This window comes from Amphiprion ocellaris, chromosome 20, assembly GCF_022539595.1.
Source record: "Amphiprion ocellaris isolate individual 3 ecotype Okinawa chromosome 20, ASM2253959v1, whole genome shotgun sequence".
NCBI lineage: Eukaryota > Metazoa > Chordata > Actinopteri > Pomacentridae > Amphiprion > Amphiprion ocellaris.
In genome coordinates, this window is record NC_072785.1 from 23,968,838 (window position 1) to 23,993,286 (window position 24,449).

Genomic DNA, 24,449 nt, shown 5'->3' on the forward strand with positions numbered 1-24,449 from the left:
TCCTCGACGTGAAGCAGAGAGCTGATCTTATTTGGATCCATGAAAAACGCAGTTATTTACTTTGTCCTGCTGCACTGGCCCCCTCCTCCGCTGGCTGCAGCCCAGCCTGGCCACGGCTGAGTAGAAAGGAAGTTTATTTATAGTTGAGCTCAAAACCTACTTTGAGACTTACTGTATTTTCTCAGGCTAAGATATATTTGATTAATTTTACATGCACCCATACAAAAACCACCTGAAGATCTGGCGCTTTTTTCATTTAAAAAGACCTTTTATTTAATTACTTTTCTCCAGATAATCAGGAATCCAACCACCGAGCCGATGCTGGAATGATGAAATCTTTCTGAGAAGCTTTCAGTGTATGTTTTTTATCCTCGTGTTTTTCAGTCTGTGAGCCGATCCCACTGCGCTACCTGGAGTGGAGCAATCCGGAGTCCATTATCCAGGTGGTTTTCTCCTGTTTGGGCATCCTGGTGACGTCGTTCGTCGCCTTCGTCTTTGTCTTGTACCGGGACACTCCTGTGGTCAAATCCTCCAGCCGGGAGCTCTGCTACATCATCCTCGCTGGGATCTTCCTGGGCTACTTGTGTCCCTTCACCCTCATCGCCCGACCAACAGTGGCCTCCTGCTACCTCCAGAGACTCCTAGTTGGACTCTCGGCCGCCATGTGCTACTCGGCGCTCGTGACCAAAACCAACCGCATCGCTCGGATCCTGGCAGGCAGCAAGAAGAAGATCTGCACCAGGAAGCCCAGGTTCATGAGCGCCTGGGCTCAGGTGGTGATCGCCTCCATCCTCATCAGCGTCCAGCTCACCTTGGAGGTCACCCTCATCATCATGGAGCCTCCTGAACCCATCAAATCCTACCCCAGCATCAGAGAAGTCTTCCTCATCTGCAACACCAGCAACCTGGGCGTTGTTGCTCCTCTGGGCTACAACGGTTTGCTCATCATGAGCTGCACCTACTACGCCTTCAAGACCCGCAACGTCCCCGCCAACTTCAACGAGGCCAAATACATCGCCTTCACCATGTACACCACCTGTATCATCTGGCTGGCGTTTGTGCCCATCTACTTCGGCAGCAACTACAAGATCATCACCACGTCCTTCTCCGTGAGCCTCAGTGTGACTGTAGCTTTGGGTTGCATGTTCACCCCCAAGATGTACATCATCATCGCCAAACCGGAGAGAAACGTGCGCAGCGCCTTCACCACCTCCGACGCTGTGCGCATGCACGTCGGCGACGGCAAAATCGCCTGCAGAAGCAACAGTCTGCTGAACATGTTCAAGAGGAAGAAGAACACTGGGAACGGCAGGTAGGTTCGTTAATTGAGTCTGTGATTCCTACTCCTGAGGCACCTCAGGGATGCTGGTTTTACTGTAATTCCCTCTCAGAGGGAGCTGATGTCTTACTGTATTCACTTTCATAGGGACACCTGTTGTAAAGTGACGGATGTAGGTCAGTACGCAATTCATTTTAACCTTTGAACTCTTGGTAAAATTAAAACAAGCATCTCTGTGTGCTAAGGGAGGGCAAGTGAGATCACAAATACAGAATACAGGGTCTCTTCAGGATTTGTCAAATTAAGTACCCAACATTCCTGTCTACTGCAAAATGTTGAATCAGTTTTTATTCAAACCTCTGAACCCCAAAACCAGTCAGGAGGATTTAAAGGCATGTTATCGTTAAAAAACAACAACACAATGTTACCGTTTGTCAGCCACAAACTGTAAAATCAGACTCACATTGTTGGATTTTCAACTTTGTGATGGTTTCTAAGCTTCACATTGTGATATTTAATTAAAATCACTTTAATCTACATTTCTCATTTAAAATTTCACCAAAAATAATATGTTTGCTCTAACTGGATTCTGAAAAACAAAAAATTCTACGCTTTTTGGCAAACGTTTAAGTTATACATGACTCTGCTCTGATCAACAGTCACATGCCAAAAATTCAGGGACTTTTCGGATGAGCTGGCCTGAACTGCAGGCTATGTAAAGAACATGTATGATACAAGGAAGATTAGATTAGATTAGATAGATAGATAGATAGATAGATAGATAGATAGATAGATAGATAGATAGATAGATAGATGATGATAGATAGATAGATAGATAGATAGATAGATAGATAGATAGATAGATAGATAGATAGATAGATAGATAGATAGATAGATAGATAGATAGATAGATATTTTATTCCTCCCTGAGGAAATTCACAAGTTCCAGCAGTATCCACTCATGATAGATAAAAGGCATGCAAAAATACAGTAAACAGAAATGAAGTTAAAAGAAAAGAGACAAATTAAAAATCAAGGTACCATGTTCTAGTTTTCCATTATTGGTAACACTTGTGGACACCTGGAATAGAATGTTGTACATGTTGATTCCAGGTTTCTTCCATTATTGTAATATAAATATAGAAAGACATGTTTTTTCTTTTTAAAAATGATTTATGGTTTTATAATTGTCCTGCACAAAAGACAATTTTGAGTTCTGTATAAGTCTAGTGATACTTTTGCTGTCTCCATAGAGGTGCATGTTTTTATGTTGCATTAAATGAGCCACAGTGAGGAAAAAAGTGACAGAAACAAAGAAACGCCCAGAAACTGCTTGGTGGTTCAGAGGGTTAATGCATTCTCATGTATTTTCAATGCGTTCTATAACCTGCAGATACCCTGGAAAACAACTTAAACTATGAAATATATTTCAAATAATCTCAGTGTCAATTTTTTTTTTTTTTTTTTTTTTTTTTTTTTTTTTTAAACATGAACCAGAAATGCTGTTTTTTGTCTCCACCTTTCTGGGTTCCTATGAAGTAACAGCCGTCTTTATTTTGTTCATAGTTCTAATGGAAAGTCTGTGTCATGGTCTGAACCAGGTGCAAGACATCCTCCAAAAGGGGATCACATGTGGCACAGACTGTCAGTGCATGTGAAGAGACAGGAAGCAGGTTCCAATCAGATGGCTGTCATCAAACCCTTAACTAATACCTACCAAAACACAGCCCTGGAGTTCTCCGACCTCAGCACTAAGACTCTGTACAATGTGGCTGAGGAGGAGGACGAAGGTGACCCTGTCAGCTACGACTCCCCCGCCACTCCCCCCATGGTGGCCCACGGGCAGATGCCGGCCTGTGGGCTGATAAAGGGCGAGGAGGTGGAGCTCTATTCCCCCGAGCCCCTGCAGCCAAATAGCATAATCCCCCAACACGTCATGAAGGAGGAGGTGAAAATGGTGGTGGGCAAGTTCAAAAGTGACGTCCCGAAGCTCGGCATGCCGGAGGCCCTGAGCGGCGGCATGCCGGTGTACCACCAGGCCCACCTCATCCAGCAGGAGCCCGTCCTGCCCCTGCACCTCGACCCGTTCGACGAGGAGCCCACCTCCCCTCTGGAGGAGGAGGAAATGGAGAACGAGCAGTTCGGCCTTCTCAAAGGCTACATGTACAACAACGCCCAGATTCACGACGAGGAGGATTTGGTCGAGGTCAAACTGGCGATGGAGGAGTCTCTGGCTCTGATGCCTCCGTCCCCTTTCCGCGATTGCTCCGGCACCCCGGTGAGCCCCTTCCCCAACTCGCCGGTGTCCGAGTCGATTTTGTGCACGCCTCCGAACGTGACGTACGCCTCGGTCATCCTCAGAGACTACAAGCAAAGCTCCTCCACTCTGTGAGGGCTGCACTCTAAATGTTCCCACTTGTGCTATGTATATTTCCAGGTTTTTAAGGACTCTTGCTGTATAAGGTGAGAGGAAAAGTCATCCTGTGGTCATTTTTCACATAGTAGCTTTTACATGATAAGGTTGAGCATCGAGGCGCCACATTTTAAACTCCTTTTAGATGTTGTATACAGTAGTGAAGCAACTTCCTAATTACAAATATACTGTATATTTCTATAAGCTTTTAGGATAAAACTAGATTTTGTTCTTATGAGGCAGATAACTAAGATTGTGTATGTATGTACATTTAGCGCCCTATAAATAGATCTGTTTGACAAATAATAGGTGAGGTAACAATCAGACGAATTTAAACAGGGCAACTTAATATAGTTTCTATGTGATGCAAAACGAGTCACTCTGACAATGTGTTAAGAAAATGTGTTTTGTGTTACACCTTGTGTGTTCTGTCCTTTTATCAGGCAAAGGAGGAGATTTAAAGCACGAGTTTGATTTTTTTTTTTGGGAGGAAATATTGCGGCAAGATGAGAGGATCAATCTCCCACCTGTATTTGTAAATTAAATGTAGCAATATCAGTGTGAATTAGTGAACCTTCAGGTGCTGGTTGGTGGGTTTTGTTAGATTTAGACAGAGCCAGAGGGCTGAACTATGAAGCGAGTTTAACAAATCCAGGCTTTCTTTGTGATAAAACCTAAAACAAATCAGCTCTGTTTGTTATCCAGGTTTTATTCATTATGCTACCATAAAAGAAGCCATTTAACTCCTTTTCCACACAGAATAAACCAAATACATGTCAAATACTTCAGTCAAGAGGAACAGGTTGCTCTAATGGAGAGCTATGAAGAAAATAGCAATTTATTATGATGAAAAGTGAGAAATGCTGGTAAAGTCTGCTAATAATGTAAGTAAATATATTTATTTTACCACTCAGTGACACTCAGTGCAGTTGATTTTTATTCTAAAATGACAGCCGCACATTTGAGCTCTTCAATTCTGAGCTGCAATCATATAAAAATGACTATCAACAAGTGATTTTAGATCTTACACGCTTCCATAATGAAAGATATGTGGAAATCACTTTAGTTTGAGGCCAAATCACAGTGAAATTAATGTTATTTATTGAAGATTCTTGTCTCAGTCTGGGTTTTATTACCAATATGAGAGGTGTAAAACAGATTGGACATCATGATAAAAACATATTTCTGCAACACCAGTGAATGCATGCAGTTTCCCGTAGCAACACCACCTGTGTAGTTTATGCTACTGTAACTGCACAGCTTCATTCAGTGACATCTCCACCATAAAACTCCACATGCTTAAAACTGAAAAATAATAATTAAAAATAAATGGTGAAAACTGAATCCAAAAACTGAACAGAACCTCCGTTGGATGTGCAGCATCAGTTACCATGGCGATCCAACCAGGTTATGTTGTTCTTAAGCTCAGCATACCTCGCTAACCCATTAATCCTGCTTCATAGTTCATCTTTCTGCTCAGTGTAGCTTCATATTTAGCGTCTAGACATGAGAAGGTGTCTACAGGTGGTTTTCCACTGCAGGAATGAGTTGTAACTGACGCTTTCGGCATTTCTATTTCCACTAGTGGGTAGTTTTAACTGAAATTTTGACTCTGAAACAGTGACAAATAGCTAGTATAGCTAGTTCAATTAGTGTGCAGTAAATAGAGCAGTGGAGGGTTTGTGATATTAGACTGTGTGGTGAATTTTACAAGTGCAGAAAGTGCTTCAAAAAAAAAAAGGTGCTCCAAATTGAACCAACCAGCTCTGTCTTCTTGGAGTTTAACCAATCAGCATCGAACATTTTTTCTGAAGCATCTGGGACTTCATCCCTGAAGAAGTTTCTGCAGGGGCAGTTTCTGCAGTTGCACAAGGATTTGGGTTCCTGCAGTGAAAACCGGCTTCATCTTCTCATCTAAATCTAACCCCAAAATGTCAAACTGTTCCTTTAAACGTAGTGTTTCGGAGAAAAGTTGCAAAATGATGGGAAAAAAACCAACAACTCTAATCTGTGAATCTATCTTAGATCGATACAGTGCTGCCAGGCAAGAGACTGTATCACGAATGTAGCAGAGGACAAAGCTAAAGTGCCACGTTTTCATTCCGATTTTTTTTCTTTTATACATTTATTTCTATGGTCTGGAAAATGCAAGTTAAACTAGTTTAACGTTTGTATCTTTTATAACTTAGACATCTGATTTCCTAACTGTATAGATTATTGTTTAAGATAGATGACATACACATGTTGTGTGAATGTATGTTGTGTATCATATTTTGGTATTCAGATGTTATCTATATGCATTACAGTATTACAGAGGATTTGTCAGCTGTACATGCTTCTATCGTGCGTGACTGGTTGTGCACACCAATCCATTTGGTAAATATTAAGACTTTAACAGCCTATCGAGATCTTTAAATGTGATGAAGTGCTACCATTAGTGATATTATGAATAAGCTATTTGCAGCCAGAGATATACAGTGCAGTATAAATTAGGTTTGCGGGTTTAAGCAACTTACTGTAGACGAGGACACCCGTTTGAGTGGAGTAAATTAAATATTTTTTATGCTTTGGTCTCCTGTTTTTCATGGTGAAACATCTTGGCCTCCTTTTTACAATAACTGCTTTGGATCAAAGTACAAAGATTTATGGCTTCGCTTTGAGAAATACTGCAGGAAGTGATAGTACAGGTAAGAAAACAGAACTGAGACGCTCCTCTTTCAGTTTTGCTATTAGTCTTTGTGTTGCCGTTTGTAAAGTTAGGCGTTAATGTGACCTTTTTGTGCATAGTATTAGGAAAAAAAAGCATTTCACCTGCAGCTCAGTGATCACAACATGGAAAGGAGTTCAGTGTCAGAGAAGCTGTTTAAAGTTTTAGTCATCGGGGATATAGAGGTCGGAAAAACCAGCATTGTTATGCGTTATGTTAAGAAATGCTTTGATCAAGCATACAAAGCAACTATTGGAGTTGACTTTTTCATGAAGACAGTGGAATGGGATGCAAAGACTGTGGTGAGAATGCAACTTTGGGATTTATCAGGTGAGTGGAGAAATGATTAAAACTAAAATCTGTTCCTGGAAAGTTATAACGCAGTGAGAGAGACGGAAATCTGACTTTATAGCATCTGTTATGAATCACCGAAATGTGAAATTCCTCTGAAAACTATGAAAAATCTGCAGTGACAACAAAACAAAGCAAACACTAAAAGCTAAAACATGTACATAACCTATAAAAAGTTCCTCTCTTGCTACTATCTTTAAAAATATCTTCTTTTTTTGCACTGACATGCCAGTAAATTTATTTATTCTACATAATTAAATAAACCTTTCTCATAGAATCAGTCTAAACTAGTGTTTCTCAAATAGTGGGCAGGTGGGCGCGAGCGACAGGGAGGAAAAGGTCCGTCTGCACGGAACTAATTAGCTGAACTATTGTTTTAACGTCGGCCTGTTTTTCGCGGCGTACAACAATGGTGAAATTCCGCTGGCCCATAGACTGCACGTGTGCTGGCCGTTCGGACTCGGAAGTACAGACTCCCGAGAACGGGAGAACGCATCGTGAATGTGTAGTCGGAACACTGACGTACTTGATCACGTCATGTACTCGGCTCATTTACTCCAGTTATTTTTTACCAGCGATGTCAAACATACGGCTCACGGGCCAAAACCGGCCCGCCAGACGGTCCAGAACCGGCCCGCCAGACGGTCCATTTCGGCCCGCGGGACGACTTTACAAAGGGTAAAAATTACAACGACATTAACTGTAAATTGTACATTTGTAAAACTGTAAATTTAAAGTAATTCCTAGACCTTGACAAGTTGTTTTGATCATGAAGTAAAATACTAGATTGTTCAGTTCCAGATACATGTGACTGAATGTTATGTGTGTGTGTGTGTGTGTGTGTGTGTGTGTGTTAAGCAACAAAACAAAGCAAAAACTAAAAGCTAAGACGTACAAAATGTTTAAATAGTTTCTCTCATGCTGTTATCTTTAAAAATATTTGTATTTTTTTGCACTGACATGGGTAAATTAGTTTCTTGTTCATTCTACGTATTTAAAAAAGGCTTGATGCTCATAGACTACAGTCAATCTGCAGGAACAACAAAACAAAAAGCAAAGCTGAAACATGTACATAATGTATAAAAAGGTTTCTCCCTTGGTGTTTTCTCCAAAAATATCTATTCCTTTGCACTGACATGTGGGTAAAATTGTTTGTTGTTTTTCTACATATTTAAATAAGGAAGTAAACCCTATTAATGCTCATAGACTACAGTCTAAACTAAGCAGAGTAGCAGCAACTTCTATCACTCTGTTTAAATCTTGTGATTTTTGTAGTTAATTTACACATATTTAAATGTACAATAGTTTGAATTAATGTCTTATGTGTATATCAATTTAAATATTATTACTTAGGTTGACAGATATCAAGCAAAAATAGATTTAATCCCTATAAACTGGAAAAATACAGTTTTTCACATAAAACACATTTATTGTGCTAAAAAACTAAAGAAAAAAGTATTTTAGCAAGTTTATTCAGAGGCAGGGAGCTGCATTTTCTGGTGGTGTGGTTTCTTTTGCAATTTATTTATATATAATAACCTTTCTGTGTGCTGCATTGCAAACCAGTCTGTCCACCTAAAGCCCTTCTTCTCAAATTCTTATGCGGTGCAGCTTTCAGTAGTCTGGTGGGAGACGGTCCAAACTGCAAAAATGACCTTCCAACGCTAATAAATCCTGCTAAATATAACTGCAGAATAAGTTTTCAGTGTGTTTTTGGAGCCTGGGACCTGTAGGAAGTGAAACTGCAGCCTGTTTGAAGTCATTGTTTTCTCAGGTCTAATTTTAATCCCCACCAGTGTCCATGGAGACATACAGAAATTTACTGTTGGAGTTTCATGCTTCTTATGTAATGTTTGGTTTGATTTCTTATGATAATTCAAATCATGCATTACAATAAACTTCCAGAGTGTTTGGAGCCATTTAAATTCAAATTAATTTTGCAGAAAAGCAGCCAATCTGTGCAAGTTGAATTCAGATTTCAGCTGCTGGAAAGCATTAAACACATGAATGGTTTTCTCTTCCCTCAAGGCCAGGACAGGATTAAAAACTTGTCCAGAGTTTACTACAAAGCTGCAATGGGGGCACTGGTGGTGTTTGACATCACGAATAGCTTAACCTTGAAGTCTGCCACTGAGTGGAAGCAGGACTTGGACAGTAAATTGTGTCTGGACAATGGACGTCCGGTTCCCGCTGTCCTGCTAGCCAACAAATGTGACCTGATGAAGACGAAGGGCGAAGACTTGGTGTCCTCGCTGGACAGATTTTGTAAAGACAACAATTTCCTGGGCTGGTTTGAGACGTCTGCAAAGGTGCGTGTTGTATCATTATTATTATTATTATTATTATTATTATTATTGTTGTTATTATTACAGTATGGGGAAACTACTAGAAAATTTCTTCAGACATTGTCAATATGCCAATGCAGCTTCTGTTATTTGATATATCCTGCAATAATTATGCATAAAATCTCTCTCTCTCTCTCTCTCTCTCTCTCTCTCTCTCTATATATATATATATATATATATATATATATATATATATATATATATATATATATATATATCAAGACTTTGTTAATATCATTATTAACATCTGTGTTGATTTTCACATAAGAACATTCTACATTTCTGATGGAGGCGGCCATGTTTGGAGTCCTTGGTTGCTAGGGTGATTCCCGCCTTTTCTGACAGACTAAAGCTTAGCCCCTCGATCAAACAATCGCAGTTCAATAATTTTTGGTCATATTGAATAATTTCTTTCACCATGTGAAGTACAATCATGTTTTGAACAAGCTGATATAGTTTCATGTACGTACTGTGTATTATTCAGATTTGGCGACACGTTAAAAAGACTGAATCTTTCAGATTTTCTCACATTTTGGGGCTCAAATATAATGGGATTCAGTGAAAGCTTTGGTCAGCATACTCACTGCTCTGAGATGATTTGTTTAAAAAAAAAAAAAAAAAAATGTAATTCCTACAGCAATGAGGCCAAAACTGAATGAAAGAGGACAAAAAAAACATTATATTTTTATGTATAAATTGTTCCTGTAGAGTGAAAATTGTGAGAAGGAGACAAGATTAATTACACAGTTTTGCCTATCAATTTGAAGTCAAAATTCGGACTGGGTGACATGAAATTCAGAGTTTTGCAAAAATACATAAATGTTAAACTGCGACTGCGTAAAAACCATAAAAGATATCAAAACACAGAATTGGATGAGCAACAATAAAAGCCTTGTGACCTGTTTAAACGTTCAATGGTGTTTCTGCTGTAAAGTATGCCAGAGTTAGATGGTTCCAAAGAGGGCTGCATTTTGGCAGTTGAACAGCTGACCTTCCATTCATTTCTATTAGGATTTTTCAAGCAGTTTTGTTTTGTTTTTTTTTTTTTTTTTTAAACAAATTTTGTAAAAATAACATATGATGTCCAACAGTGGTGGTAAGTTAATTAAGAAAAAGGTGCAATATTAGCATGAAACTATTAATAAACTATTAAATTGCGTCATTTGCTCATCAAAATTACACATTTTTTAAGTTGATGAGTGACATTATCCACGTCTATCTTTTATACGGACTGTTTAGTTTACTTTGAACCCAAAGAAAACACAGTTTTTCTAACCTTCCCGGCTACATACTTAGCCCTGTAAGTTCAGTTTAACTTTGAGAAAAAGGTGTGAGGGGTCTCCTTCAGTGTCAGTTTATACATTTTGATCATTTCCATTAAGAAGTTGTTATATTTCTGCTTTAATTCCCAATGGAGCCACACATTTTGATATATAATATGTATGGGTCTTCTGAAAGCTGCGGGATGAGTTAGGTAGCAAAAATAAAGTCTTAAGAATGTAAAATAAGAATAAACCCAAGGAACAACACAAGTGAGCTTCAGTGCTTATACATTGGCACACTTAATTAGGGCTTTGCAAACATTTCTCAGAGCCTGTTCTGGCTGTTTAATTTCATTAAAATCAAGCTTTCCTTCTTTTTTGTTTGGTTTGAATTAGCCAGTGAATAACTGATTGTCAGACTGGATTTATTTGTTGGCTTATTTGATGGATTTTGCATTTTAAAGCTCCATTCTGCCATTAGTGCATCATGTGATGATACCATCCTGCATGTGTGAACTTTAACACTGCAGTAAAAACGTGTTGAAACATTAACAGGAGGTCAGAAGTTTTTCTAACCTGACAACATGCACGCACAGTGTTCTAAATCCTATTCCCTCCTCACCATTTACAGGAAAATATCAATATTGATGAGGCAGGTTCCTTCCTTGTCAAACAAATGATGCTGTGCGACGGCAGCCTGTCCGATGAAGAGCACCAGCGGGACGGGATCAAAAGTCTGACCCAGACTCCCATGAAGATCTCTGGGACTTCGTGCTGCTGAAAACCAGTAAACTGAAGCAAAAGAGACAAAGGAAAGCTGCTGCTGCTGCTAAAACGCTCCAACAAGACCTGATTTAAAGCCACAACAGAGGAGCTGTGAAAGTTACATCCTCCCTTCCAGCTCCTCTCAATAATGGGTGGGTTGATTCATAAACACCTCTGTGGACACAATTGAGCTCATTCCTCTGATTCACGGCTGATAATAAACAGATCAGCGTGACACACATCCTGCTGGGAAAAGTCTGCGACACTCCCCGTGTAGCCGCTGATCGACCGGCTTTAAGGAGAGGCCAGAAACTGTGAAAGTGATGGTGTCTTAAGCCACAAGAACATCAAGAGAAAGAGGGGGAAAATTCAGTCCACACTGTAAAATATTCCTCAGTAAGCCACGACCTACTCAGCTCGGAGTTTCTCTGTTATGCAACCAGTGCATCTAATTATCTGTTAATCACTTTGCAGCTCGGATTGATACAACAGAGGAAAGATCTGAGCGTGACCTGATTTCAGTGCAGGGAAGAAATTTGTGAAAATGCCCAGAGAGGACTGAGTGTTCTATACTGGGAGAAGAGCAGCGATTCTGTGTCGAGATAGAAAACAAATATGCAACACGACTGTATGTGATTGTGACTGTAAAATGATTTAAGTTTTTAAAAAAAGGCACAATATTAGCCTTAAAACTTGTTGTATAAATAAAGGTATTAATTTGCATCATTTGGCAACAAAATTAAACTTAATTACACATTTTTTTCAGTCGTTGAGTAACATTATGCAGCCCTACATCCCTATTGTGCTGTTTCATCTACGTTGAACTCCTTTCTCGACACATAATTAGTTCTGTTGTTTAGTTTACCCCTGAGAAAAAAAGTGAAGGAGTTTCTTCTTAGTCAGATTGTTCATATTAATCATGTTTTCATGTTAAAAGCTTTTATTCTTTTGTGCTTTAATGAATCAGACACATCTGACTGAAAGATTTCCCTTCGAAGAATTCCCACATTTTTCTGATAACAATGCAATAAATGTGAAATTAAAGCTATTGATGCACTAACTAACTAACTAGTTATACCATTTTGAATGTTATTTGATGTTAATTAATCAATTTGATGTTTTACTTGTAGAAAATAGGAACACAAGTTGTATGAATACATTTTCCATTTTGATTTTTTTTCTTTAACTCTACATTGCAAGCAAAAAGCAGTAATCAAAGTAACTTAGCTGCCTTAAAAGGATAAATTGATTCAAGAAAATGCTTTTATTCTGACTTTTGTACAACTTCAGATATCAATCAATAGTCATTTTATGTAGTCTCAACTACTAGTGGATCTCAAAAGATTAGAACATCATAGAAAATGTAGCATTTTGCTTCAGTTATTTAAGAAAGTGACTTTATTTTGTCCATTTAGCCTTGACTATACAGGACAGTAGAGAGAGACAGGAAAACAGGGAGAAGAGTGGAAGGAGCAAAGGGTCTGGACTCAAACCAATGACTACTGCGTCATGGGGACTATAGTCCCTGTTTATAGTCGCTATAAACAGGGACTATAAACAGTAGCTCAACCATTTGAGCTACCGGGATGCCAGAAAGTGAAAATTTGATAGATTCTAAACTCATTACATGTAAAGTGAATTTTGCCATGCCTTTTTTTTGCGTTACTATTGAGAATTATGGCTTATAGCTCATTTAAATCAAAAATCTTGCATCTTAAAATGTCAGAATATTTCCTAAGATCAATCAAAAACACAATTTTCAATACTGAAATGTCCACCTTCTGAAAATTATGTTAATTTGTACTCTTGGTTATGCCTCCTTTGAATTACTACAAGGCTTGAAATATTCCAATTTAGTTGTAATTAATATGGAGTGTTTTTTTTGTTTTGTTTTTTTTAAGTTTAAAGTAAAGTTTTTTGTGATATTCTAATTTTTTGGGATGCTCAAATGGGATGTAGGATTGTTAAAAAAAAAAAAAAAGTGTTTGTTCAATCTTAGCTTAAAGTTCTTAACTTTTTGTCATAGATTTAATGCATTCAGTTATAGGTGCAAATAAATGAAGGTTCTCAGCTGCTGGAGTCAAGATTATAAGCCAGCCAGGTGAAATTATTTTCAATTGTACCTGTGTTTTTTAATTTCTATGACACATTGTGTTACAGATATTCGGGGAGACGGAAACCTTGTCCTTTATGTTCGCTGATATATTGTGTGTTGCGCCGGTTATTTTTGCACACCAATCTGTTCTTTGCTGTCCTGTAGTTTTACTTTTCAGTGCCCTTGCTGTGCAACAAGGGAACTGTTCTACATCGGCCCGCTGGGTACCTACACACTCGCTTTTTGTCCAAATTCAGGCTCTTCTCTCTAGGTGTGTCACGCAGATGGTTTTATTTAACCTTGGAATAATCTTCATTTAGACTCCTGCACTGCTCTGTTGCATCAGAATTTATCCACTTGGGAGATTTTCCAGTATTTATTCATCTGCAGATTGGTTTATATTCTGTAAATGACCACAAAAAAGAGAAAAAACCCACAATTTTCCGACTATTAACATACTAAAATCAACACAGATCTACATGCTGATCAAGTGAGTTGCAGTTTAAAAGCCAGGACGGTAGTTTACCTCATGTGTCAATGGTTCCTGAGGGGAAAGCGATGGAAGAAGTTAACACACAACTGCTAATTATGGATTTATGTCCCAGATACTAGAAGACCTAAATTCAGGAGTCAAGCAGGGATGCTGGCCCCAATACTCCTCCACATCGGACACAAAAGCTCGGCTTCCTAGCTTGTTGTTTATAAATATGACACTGTGAATAGGAGTGACACTCTCTGCAACAGATCCCATCACTGGTGCATTATTGATAACGGCCTATTTTATCTGCCCTCCAGTGTGCATTTTCTCTGGCAGCTTCGTTCATGTATTCATGACTGCATGAAAATTTCAATTTAGTCAAACTTGTGATAAAGAGTAAAGCTGTGTACATCCCCCTGCTGGGCCTCTTTCCTGTCTTATTGTGACCCATTTTAAAGTGGCCAGTGTTAATTAAGTATTCCCAGACAGCTGGTTTTTCACTGAGCAGACATTATGGATGTTAAACCGTCTTTGATGAGTCTGCGCTGCATGAAAATAGTGAATGAACCGAAATCATTGAAAACAGACATTATTTAAAGACAGATCACATCCTGGATCATTCATAAGGAACAGAGATCCATGTGTTGCTGTCCTTGGTGCTGAATTTTGGTTTTAAGGAGACTCAGATGCAAAAAAAAATCCGGCAGTCAGATTGCAGGCGGACTGAATGTTGGTAGACTGCACCACCTAGTGCACAAAACACGCAAGTGCAACAACAGTTGACGTAAATATGGAGTTTATGACAAGGATAACATCTTGTTTTCTCATGCATGTGGATAATGGAGCTCAGGGGCAAGTCTTAATTTAACTGCATCACTCTGGTACAGCCGATTAGGAGTTTTTCTCCACCATGTATGTGTGTGTTTGCAGCTGCATGGTGAGTGAGTCTTAAAGGGTAGTGCAGAGGTTGAAATCAGTGCGTTTTTAATGCAAAATCTCACAAAAACATCAAGGATTTTGTCTTTAGCTTCCTTCAAATAGCTGTAAATTGAGAACACACATCTCTGTGGGAGTCATTGTATGGATATAGTTGTCTTTTGGATTGCTATCAGACCTAAACAAGACTTTTGGCACTAAGAAAAAACAACTAAAAAGTCCTTTATTGATGACATTTAACAGCACCTGGATGTATATCTTGACGGTGATACTACAACCAAAGGCTGCATCTAAGCTTCATATCATTGTCCAGTTGCTGACTGGTAGGAACCGACAAACAAACCTAGAAGAATCATCACAACATGTATCCACAAAAAATCCAAGAAAAAACATGTGAAAGCACTGGATGGACTGTTTGATTCAAGAGTGAACTCTGGGAAATGTAGTGCAAAAACACAACAGCAGAAAAATGAATACAAAACCCAAAACAAAGGGATTTTTAAATACAAATGCCTTCAAATTACAGTACAATCCAAATACCGCAAAACAAAACTGCCAACATGACCTCATCTTGGACCATTTTAGTTTTATTTTTTTGTGATTTTAACTACATGTAGTCCATTTAATTATTAGATAACTCAAAGTACTGTACATATAGATATAGAGTAGACATTATACAATATGTTCTCTGTGTAATACTTAACAAAAAGGAGGATGGGTGTGATTTTGTGATTCATACTAATAAATAAATATATAGTTCTTATGTTATTCCAAAGCATTTTACAGAATCCAGAAAACAAAGTGCATCTAAGCAAAAACAGTTGATCACTCTTTCCTTAAAGATTCCTTAAATCTATGTGGCACAACAGCTTCCACAAAGTAAATAATGTGCATTGATTAAATTAGTCATGTGCCTTGCTTCCCTATAAAGCACTGTGGGATCCACTACTTTCATCTTTTGCATATGACTGTTTCAGATGTATTATTTAAGAGGCGCTGCTTAATTCCCAAATCAGTATAGAAATGTCATCCACTAGAAATGTGGGCTACTGACAAAAAAAAGAAGCAAAAGACAGATGACAAAAGTGGTCATTTAACCAGCTTTTACTGCTTTTATTTAACCAGGTGTTCTGGTTTTATGTGTAATTCTCAGTGGAGGTAAAATAACCTAATTTTTCCTCCTGTGGGAACACGAGCAAGGAGGAAATACGGCCTATTTTCCAGGTTGCACAATAGATTAGAAGGACTACACACCCTGGTGTCACGTTTTCTGTGACCTTTAATGAGTCCTGCATGTGATTTCATGATTACTGCAATACTTGTTGGCATTTTTTAATAGTTTAATACTTTAATTAACAGGTGCCACGTTGGCAGGTCTTACTTCTTGCCCAACCTTGAAGCATTACAGCTGCTTAGGATGCTTCGGCCAGCAGGGGGCCACAGAATAATCTGAAAAGGTGAATTTCAGGTTCCTCTGTTTCGTTTTTGACACAGTGTTTTAGGCAGATTCTCTGATAGTTCTCAACAGGTGCTGTGATTATAACAGTATATTTAAGGATTTAGAGCTGCTCTAACAAAACAAACATATGTTAAAGTTATTATATGACATGCGTTTTGTCATTTATTTATATCTGCACTTTAAGTAAGGATCACAATGTGAAAAATTCTTTATTTTTTAGTGTCAGATTTTTTGTTCTTGTAAGATATTCGTGGTGAGTAGGAGGGATTATTCAATAAAGCAGTAAAACAGTCATAAAAATGTGCTTAAAATTACAAGCACTGGTATATTTTTCACATGGTTCTATCAGTTGCATTTTTCTCACTTGACATAACGACCTGCATTATTTTCTCATTATTTTATAGTCCATTTTGATGTATAATATTTCCCACCTGATGAATATCTCACTGGTGTTAAATGTAAAAACAATACAAACAAAAAAAGAAAACAGCTTCAATTATGTAAGATGGATTACTCAGAACATCATAAAGAGGTGTACACTTTTTTTTCCTTTTTGTTGTTGTTTTTGTTGTTAATGAAGCTTATTTTTGAGCATGGTTCTATCTGATATATTTTTTTGACCAGATATGATGAACTGCTTATATATTTTAACATATTTGTCAGTCCATTTTGATATCTGCTAATGCTGATAGAAAGGGGTACAATATTTAAACATGATCATACTCAAAGCTAATAACAAACAGGTCAAACTGCCAGATATTTGCAGTGACAGTTATCAAAACATAATGCCTGTCAGGTCACTTTTTGTTGACAGCTAACAAAATACATAATTAAAAATAAAATTGTGGTTTTAAATAATATTGATGATTTTTATTTATTCATTTATTTTTAAATATTCTGACTTAATATTAGAATGATGATCTGAAGTTCAGCTAACTTATTATTTAAAATGGAACATTTTTTTGTCATCTTTGCTGTCACAGTCATAAAAGGTTCCTAAAAATGGGGCACTTGTTCTGCAATAATTTGAAATAAATTTTATTTAAATAAATATTCATTTTTGAATATGAAGTTTGATGTATTTTTTCCACTAATCACTCGCCTTATTCACTTTATTCTAGGCTGTGACTGTTATTTTAAAAATGAAAAAGGTGCTTAAAAATAGGGGCACTCGTTTAATTTAATTGAAGTTTTTGATTAAAAAATAATTTAAAAAAATATTTTTGGAATGTGATCCTGTTTCGTGTTTTTTCTGCTCCAAAGTTGCATGGGAAAATCGTTTTTTTCTTTTTGTCACAGTGATTAAAACGGTCAATAACAGCACAGTAGCGGCTTTAAAACGTTTCTTCGATCACGTTCCGGTCGAGGTCACAGAATGTGACGGTTACAGAATCCGCCGTAACACCGGCCCTTCATCCGGGTGACCGCAGAGCGCAGACTCAATCCCCGCTGCAGCTCACTGCGTTTCCGTAGCCAGTTTGCTACCCGCTGAGCCCTGGCTGGGGAAGCAGCTCACGGAAACGATTGATCCCGATCGAATAACGCCAAAGCTGGCCACATAAATGGCGGATTAACTCCGATATCGGCAAGGACTCGCTAAATCAATGTTCGTGACTCGGGTGCTTTTGGGGAGTGCGCTGGCAACACCCTCCGTAACATGTGAGATGTACACAGAAAGATATTAACTGTGCGTTATTTCGGCTAACTAGCTAGCAAATACCCCCCCTCCGTCCAATTTATGGTAGCTCGCCTGAGCTGTTTTCTCAACCGTCGCGTCCGTACCGGAGGAAAATGAAGAAGTTTAACATTCGGAAGGTGCTCGACGGCTTGACAGCGGTTTCTTCGTCCTCCTCCGCCACTGCCCAGCCGGGTACTCCCCGGGAAAACGACGTTGTCCAGGAGACTCTCCAGTCGGAGCATTTCCAGCTTTGCAAGGTGGGTGTCCGTTAATAAGAGGCTAACGTTAACGGACTGTTGGTGCTCTCTGACAGTCAGATGACAGCGGCGTGACCAAACACTGGCGTTGTTTTCATCTCCATCAGCTCAGCTCAGCTCGGTGGGATGGAAATGCCTTCATATTTGCCCATACAGACTCCAAAAACAGCAGATTTAAAGTCAGGTATTAAAGTAGTTGTTAGAGCTACAGTGACATTAACGGGGGATCAGTGTTAACCATTGACTGTCTCGCTATCCAGCTCCAATCCTCGCTTCAGGCCACTGTTTCTTCTTGATCACTGGGAGTTAGCCAGCTAACATAATCAGCTCATAGTCTTATAATACAACACTCACATGTCCTGTGCTTTAATAACTACTCCTGTCCATCCTGGCTGTGAAGTGATCCCCTCCTGACACGGTTTCAGTGTAAAAATCCAACTAATTTGAACCTTTAGCTATAGGGTTAGACTAAATTCGAAATAATTTCAAAATTCCCTTCTTGTCTCTCTAGGACAGAAAGAATCTGAATTCAAGTGGAGCTGCAATGATTAATCTATTAGTTGTCGACTCTTAAAATGATTGCCATCTATTTTGATAATTAATTGATCTGTTTGAGTCATTTTTTTAAAGGAAAGGAGTAAAAATTTTTGAATATTTACTGATTTCTTTGCTCCTCTGTGTTGTTTCATCTCTGAATGAAAGAAAGAATGTTGAACTCAAATGAGGCTTCACCGATTGACTATTAACGTGATCATCGGCTATTTTGACATTCAATCAATCAATCAATCAATTAATTAATTAATTAATTAATTAATTAATTAATTAATTAATTAAATATTTTTAAAGGAAAGGAGTGAAAAATCTTGAATATTTACTGATTACTTTGCTTCTCTATGTTGAGAAGAATGTGGAACTCAAGCGAAGCAGCAAACGATTAATTGATTAGTTGTGGGCTATTAAAGTAATCGCCAACTATTTTGATAATTGATTAATCAACTTGAATAATTTTTATACTGTAAAAGAGTCCACATTCTTGAATATTTGCTGGTTCCTTTTCTCCTTTATGACAGTAATGGAATAATTTTGAGTTGTGGATGTCATCTTGTGCTTTTGGACATTTTTTTTCTACCATTTTCTGACTCTTTTATACGCTTGATTAGTCAAGATAGTAATCCACAGTGAGAATGATCATCACTTGCAACCTTAAACTCATTCACTATATCCCTGTAGAGGCTTCAGCTTAACCTTTGTTTGCATTTTTACACTGAATTGCACCATGGATTTTGTCCAAATCTTTGATTGTACAATACATACGAGCATGTGAGTGTTGCTTAGATACAACTTTGAAATACAAAAATCAAATCAGACCCAGAGGTCACCAGGAGATATTTCCCCCAAACTGACACATGCATGGTTTTCTAATTCACAATGTACGGTCTAGCTGGAAAAAGGTTTTGCATGAAAAGTGTGGACCACCTCGGAGAGCCGGCCCACCAGCTCCTGCCCCAGCTGGGAGCAGAACAGGTCAGGTCCCTAGGTTACAGGGCTACGGCTTTACCTGTTACATAATCCTGCTGCAAGCCCTACAGAGCTCACGGTTGGCTGGGCGAGGGTTTCCAACCTGAAATAATTGAGTTATAGATGCCTGATGATGATAATATTTTGCTGGCCGGACTACTGTACAGATCCTGACAGTGAGCTGCAGTCAGAGAGCCCAAGGATTTATTTTATTGCTGCTGTTTTACAGGACCGAGCCTGCACACATGTCACGCCAGTTATCAGAAAAAAAAACATCCCAGTCCCCATTTGCACTAATGTTTATGCTTTATCTAATTTATTTTGATAATGAGACTAATTTTCCGCACTGATGGATTACATTTCTAGGAGATTATGATAATGTTTTTTTCTCCACTAATGCCAGCTTGACTGTGTAGGAGATGATTGATTAGCTGACTGGAGGTCTGATATAAATTCTGCTCTTTCCTGCAGACTGTGCGTCATGGCTTCCCATATCAACCGTCCTCAATGGCTTTTGACCCCGTACAGAAAATCTTGGCCATTGGGACTCAGACCGGAGCTTTGAGGCTGTATCCTTCTGTTTTTGTGTTTTGTTTTTCTAAACCACGTGAAAATGAAAATGAAGAGAGCCACACAAGGAGAGGTAAGCTCTGATGGGTCAAGTGTTAGAATTTTAAAATTTTTTTCTAACATGCACACAAACACACACCGGACCCACAGTTTTTAAGCTTCTGGAATAATTCCTCACGTGGCCCAAGTTGTCATTCAACGTTCCTCAAAGTCAGGGGAATTTACCCAGTAAGTGATGTTTTCTGCCTCCTGTCATTTAGCACGAGAAAAGGGGGGGAAAAACAAAATAACAGAAACCATGCTGAGAGAAGTGGAGGGAGCTTGGAGGTAGCTAGGATGTGCTTCTGTGCAGCCGGCAGCCTCCTTCTCCTGGAGAACCCGGGCTCATTAGTGGTATCTCTGCAGCAGCGTGAACAGCTCCTCCGCCATATGCCAAGGAGCCAACCTCATCAACTGTGCTGCCCAGTCAGTGCCGGCATGCCACTTCGTATGTGCTGTAAACATAACTGGACTTGCACAACGTGCACACACACACAATCAAGCTGCCACAGAGCTGAGCGGCCCCCTCAGGCAGTTGGGAGTCAGTTTTGTGTTTGTTTGTGTTCAAGGATAAAAAAAAATGTTCCTGCTTTTACAGCTGACTTCTCATGAGTCACAGCGGCACAAGCGCCCCTGGATTCCAGACTGCCGCCGCATGTGCCAGCCGAGTCACGTCCAGGTTACGCCGCGACGTCCGCAAGGGGCCACCCATTTGCAGTTTAAGTCAGGGTTTCCCTTTGTGCTGATATCCTGCTCGGGGGGCCCATCTGCTTTGTTTAGCTTTTCATTACGAGCAGCTCCGTCCTCGTCTCCATCCACTCTGCAGATTAAGAGAGTGCCGTGTTTTCGCAGGGCGACTCCCGCAGAACACGCTCGCTTCCATGTTGTCTTAATGTGCAAGGTGGAGCTGATGGGATTACTGTCATTCAGGCAATTGGTCCATTTATCAAAAGACGGCCCGTATCGATCCAGCTCATTGCCCCTGGAGTTTGGAAACGCTGCCACAGCTCAGTAGACATAAGCTCAATGAGGTGTCTACAAGCAATAAATGTCTGCTTTTACAAGATCTGTCTCTACTACAGTGTTTTAATCAGTGTGTTACTGTAGACAGCCCGCCGCTCGTTCCAGCGCTCGTTCTGGCCGCCGCACAGACTCGCCTCCTGTTTGGCAATTAGAAACACTCGAATCTGTGGCGAAAGTGAACATTTTGGACTTTTTCAAACTGGACCTAATGTTTTCTCCCTGCATGTTTTAGTTTATACGCTGAATGCTTTATTGTTGCGTTTTATGGGAATCTCCAGGGTGTGTGACCATTCGCTCTCGCAGCTGACTGGTCACGCTGGTGAAACTAGAAGTCAGAAGTTTGTTTGGATGAGCTGCAAGTGATCAGCTGCTGCCTTGTAGCTTCCTCTTCTGTTATCTCCAACCTTAGACTTTTAGAAAGGCTGTACAGGACGTTTTGTGTCTTTCATTTATAAGCTAGCACGATAGAGATCCGTCCCGCCCTGGTGATCATCAGTTGACTTCACAAGAAGAGCCTGCGAATGTTGAAATGCTGTGGTGAACCACACTGGTTTACCGACTGGGGAAGTGTCGAATGTTCAGGGAGGATGACTTGAGCGTGTGATGTCTTAAGACTCTTGGAAAGAAAGAGGAAATAATCGTAAAGGTTGAGAAGGCAAAACATTTGGTGTTGCTCTATTTATTTTTATTAGTTTTACCCCTGTATGAATACATACATGACTAATAAATATTGCATCTGACACTTGGAAAGTAGGGCTGCTGATGATAATAATTTCATGATTGATTATCAGCCAAACTTATCCAGCAAATCTTCCCATTTGAGAAGCTCCAGCAATTGACTAATTAATTACTTGGCCTATTTTTTCAGCTCTAAAGGAACAAGATCATTTGAAAATATGGCAAATGATTTGGTCACATGACCAACAGATGGTGACAGGAACTATTATTTTGCCTTTTCGTTTCCCTCACAGCGAGAAATTTTGCTACGTGTGAATCATCAGTTTCGTAGTGACTCAGCTTCCTGTGCTCACACTATCCCAGAAGCGTGTATTGTGCTAATGAAACGAAGAATTGTGCTCTAAAATAGTCTCATTTAACAACTGACTGTGTAGTTTGTAACCGTGTTTGATCTCAGGAAAGGTTCTGATGTGTGAAAAGGAAGTTTTAAAAGCATGATCGCCACGGTGATAAAATCTTGTTGAGGTTTGTCGGTGTGATTTCCTGCTAGCTTGTGAAGTAGCTTCGCTCAGCAGCACCTTTAACTCGAGCGTTTCAGACACCTTCTTTGCAATATATTGAGTTAATACTCACAGAAAACTGTTGAAGTGATGCTACTGCATTATAGCAACACACAACAGTGTTCCATATTATCATTCTTGCTCTTTAGACTACCTCTGTTCTTATTTATGCATGACCAGAGGCTATGAAACGGACTTAATGACTCTTCCTCCTCCATTGTGGACCTGTGGAGACATGATATCCATTAATAATTCTGACAAATGTTGTACAGAACTTGCGCGGCCGGGAGCTAAAACTGGACCGAAAAGGTCACGGGTGAATGCGAGTTCAGCTGCCAGCAGCCGCTCGTCTGGCGCCAGGTTCACGTCTAAAAGTCTGTGTTTGCCTCTGTCTTTCTGCAGAAGTGATGCCCACTGTTGAGTCTGTCCTGAAAAAAAAACCCCACCTTAGTTTGTTTAAGGAGCTGAGGGATTGTTTGATCACGGCTTGGTTAATCCTGGTCCCACTTCTGGTGCTGTTTCAGCTCAAAATACACAGCTGCCTGTCTGTGGAGCTTTTCTTTGAGTGTGAGAAACAGTGCACCTTTTTTTGTCTTTGTGGTGAATCTGTCTGTTAGAGAGCCTCTGTGTGATTAGATCTGCTTCCTTATTCTTTTGTGCTGGAGTGCATGACTCTGTGCACATACTGTCTGTGAGAAAGTGACTACAGGCCGGGTGAAATGGAGAAGCACTGTCCCCCTTTTTTTTTCGCCATGCATGCAATTTTCTCGTCCTTCTTTTCACAAAATCAAAACCTCCCCCTTACCGTTAGCTGAATGGGTGGCCGGACTGGTTTTCAAGGGATTCTACAACCTGAAATTCCAGTCCAAAAAGGAGAGATGAGAGTTAAAGTTAATCATGCTGCCGTCACACCGGCTGACGCATGTGAATAAATAAGGCTGACAGGGCCCACTGATTTTATTTATAACTCGCCAGTTTGGTTTGTTTCAGTGCCTTTTTAGGAGTGCAAGCTGAAAGTGTCAACTTACATTTAAAAAAGACAAGCTTGGGAATCATTTGTGTTTGTTTTTAATATAAAGACACCCACAGTTGGCTGGAAATGGCAGTTTCAATTGACATTATTACTGCGTCAGATAAGCCACAGCATGTCTGAGGGGGTTTTCCTCCATTTCTGCTTGAACTTTTAATGGCAATTCTCCAGTTTTTCCTTAACTGAGGCGACTCCCAGCTTCGGCCGTGCAGGTGTGGAGTGCTACTGTCAGCATGAGAGCGGCGCTGCTGTCATCCAGCTCCAGTTCCTGATCAACGAGGTTTGTTGTCATCACCCGTTTCCTGTTGTCCTCGTTTGGCTTCCTCTTCCTCCTCCTCCTCACCCAGTCTGTCCACTCCTCCCCTGCATCTGTCTGTCCTCGATATCTTGCCACGAATCATTACTGATGAATGAACTGCGCTTTTACACATTGATTAAACAGTAATGGTGCGACCCCCAATTCTCTGCAGTGCCCTTGTATTTGTGTGCTGCTGATTTATTGTAAAACTGTAAACCACAAGCTGTTTTCTGACTAAATTCTGTTTGTTACCTTCCCTGCAGGGGGCGCTGGTGAGTGCCTTAGCTGATGACAGCATCCACCTGTGGAACCTGAGGCAAAAAATCCCCGCTATCCTGCATTCTCTCAAGTTTAACAGGGAGAGGTACGTTGTCGGGTTCCTGTTTTCGGCTTCTGTGTTTGCGGTGACGCCGCATCTGTCTCTCTGTGATGTGTGAACAAAATCCTGGAAACGGCCCCTCACAGCTGGCCACATGTTTTGCACTGAATAATTAGGTGTTTTGTTGCCATCAGAGCTCGAAAAGATTACGCATCGGGCGTCCCCTTGCGACGTCGCAGCAGCTCAGGTGTTTTCCTTTAACGCAATTAGGAGATTTTGTGGTGCAGACGGAGTAATGTTTTCAGAATATTTCATTCTTTAAAGCTCCGCAGATCAATACTTTTGCAGGCATCAAATGCATAAGGTGGAATTTTATCACCCAACTCTGC

The 24,449-nt window shown here is 39.8% G+C and overlaps 3 protein-coding genes across 11 annotated transcripts in view; all 3 read left to right on the forward strand.

Annotated features, from left to right (window-relative positions):
* Positions 1-6,258, forward strand: part of grm1b (glutamate receptor, metabotropic 1b) — a 33,649-nt gene extending 27,391 nt beyond the window's left edge. For 3 of the 4 annotated variants that reach the window (XM_023285445.3, XM_035955164.2, XM_023285446.3), the window contains 2 exons: positions 385-1,312; positions 2,846-6,258. In XM_023285445.3, coding sequence (XP_023141213.1) covers positions 385-1,312; positions 2,846-3,671 — 1,754 coding nt within the window. In that variant the 3' untranslated portion in view covers positions 3,672-6,258. The remainder of the gene's footprint in view (positions 1-384; positions 1,313-2,845) is intronic. The other variant, XM_023285447.3, reaches the window with a different exon arrangement.
* Positions 6,259-6,369: 111 nt separating this feature from the next.
* On the forward strand, positions 6,370-13,239 carry rab32b (RAB32b, member RAS oncogene family). Its single transcript, XM_023285449.3, has 3 exons — positions 6,370-6,729; positions 8,779-9,059; positions 10,989-13,239. Exons 1-3 carry the CDS (start codon positions 6,525-6,527, stop codon positions 11,136-11,138), a joined length of 636 nt encoding a protein of 211 aa, XP_023141217.1. The 5' UTR covers positions 6,370-6,524; the 3' UTR covers positions 11,139-13,239.
* Positions 13,240-17,543: 4,304 nt separating this feature from the next.
* stxbp5b (syntaxin binding protein 5b (tomosyn)) overlaps positions 17,544-24,449 on the forward strand; it is a 33,230-nt gene continuing 26,324 nt past the window's right edge. For 3 of the 6 annotated variants that reach the window (XM_023285411.3, XM_023285412.3, XM_055006147.1), the window contains exons 1-4: positions 17,545-18,025; positions 20,015-20,112; positions 23,642-23,723; positions 24,005-24,105. In XM_023285411.3, the coding sequence (XP_023141179.1) occupies positions 17,882-18,025; positions 20,015-20,112; positions 23,642-23,723; positions 24,005-24,105 (425 nt within the window). In that variant the 5' untranslated portion in view covers positions 17,545-17,881. Of the gene's footprint in view, positions 18,026-20,014; positions 20,113-23,641; positions 23,724-24,004; positions 24,106-24,449 lie in introns of all 6 variants that reach the window. The other 3 variants (XM_023285413.3, XM_035955161.2, XM_055006148.1) reach the window with 2 other exon arrangements.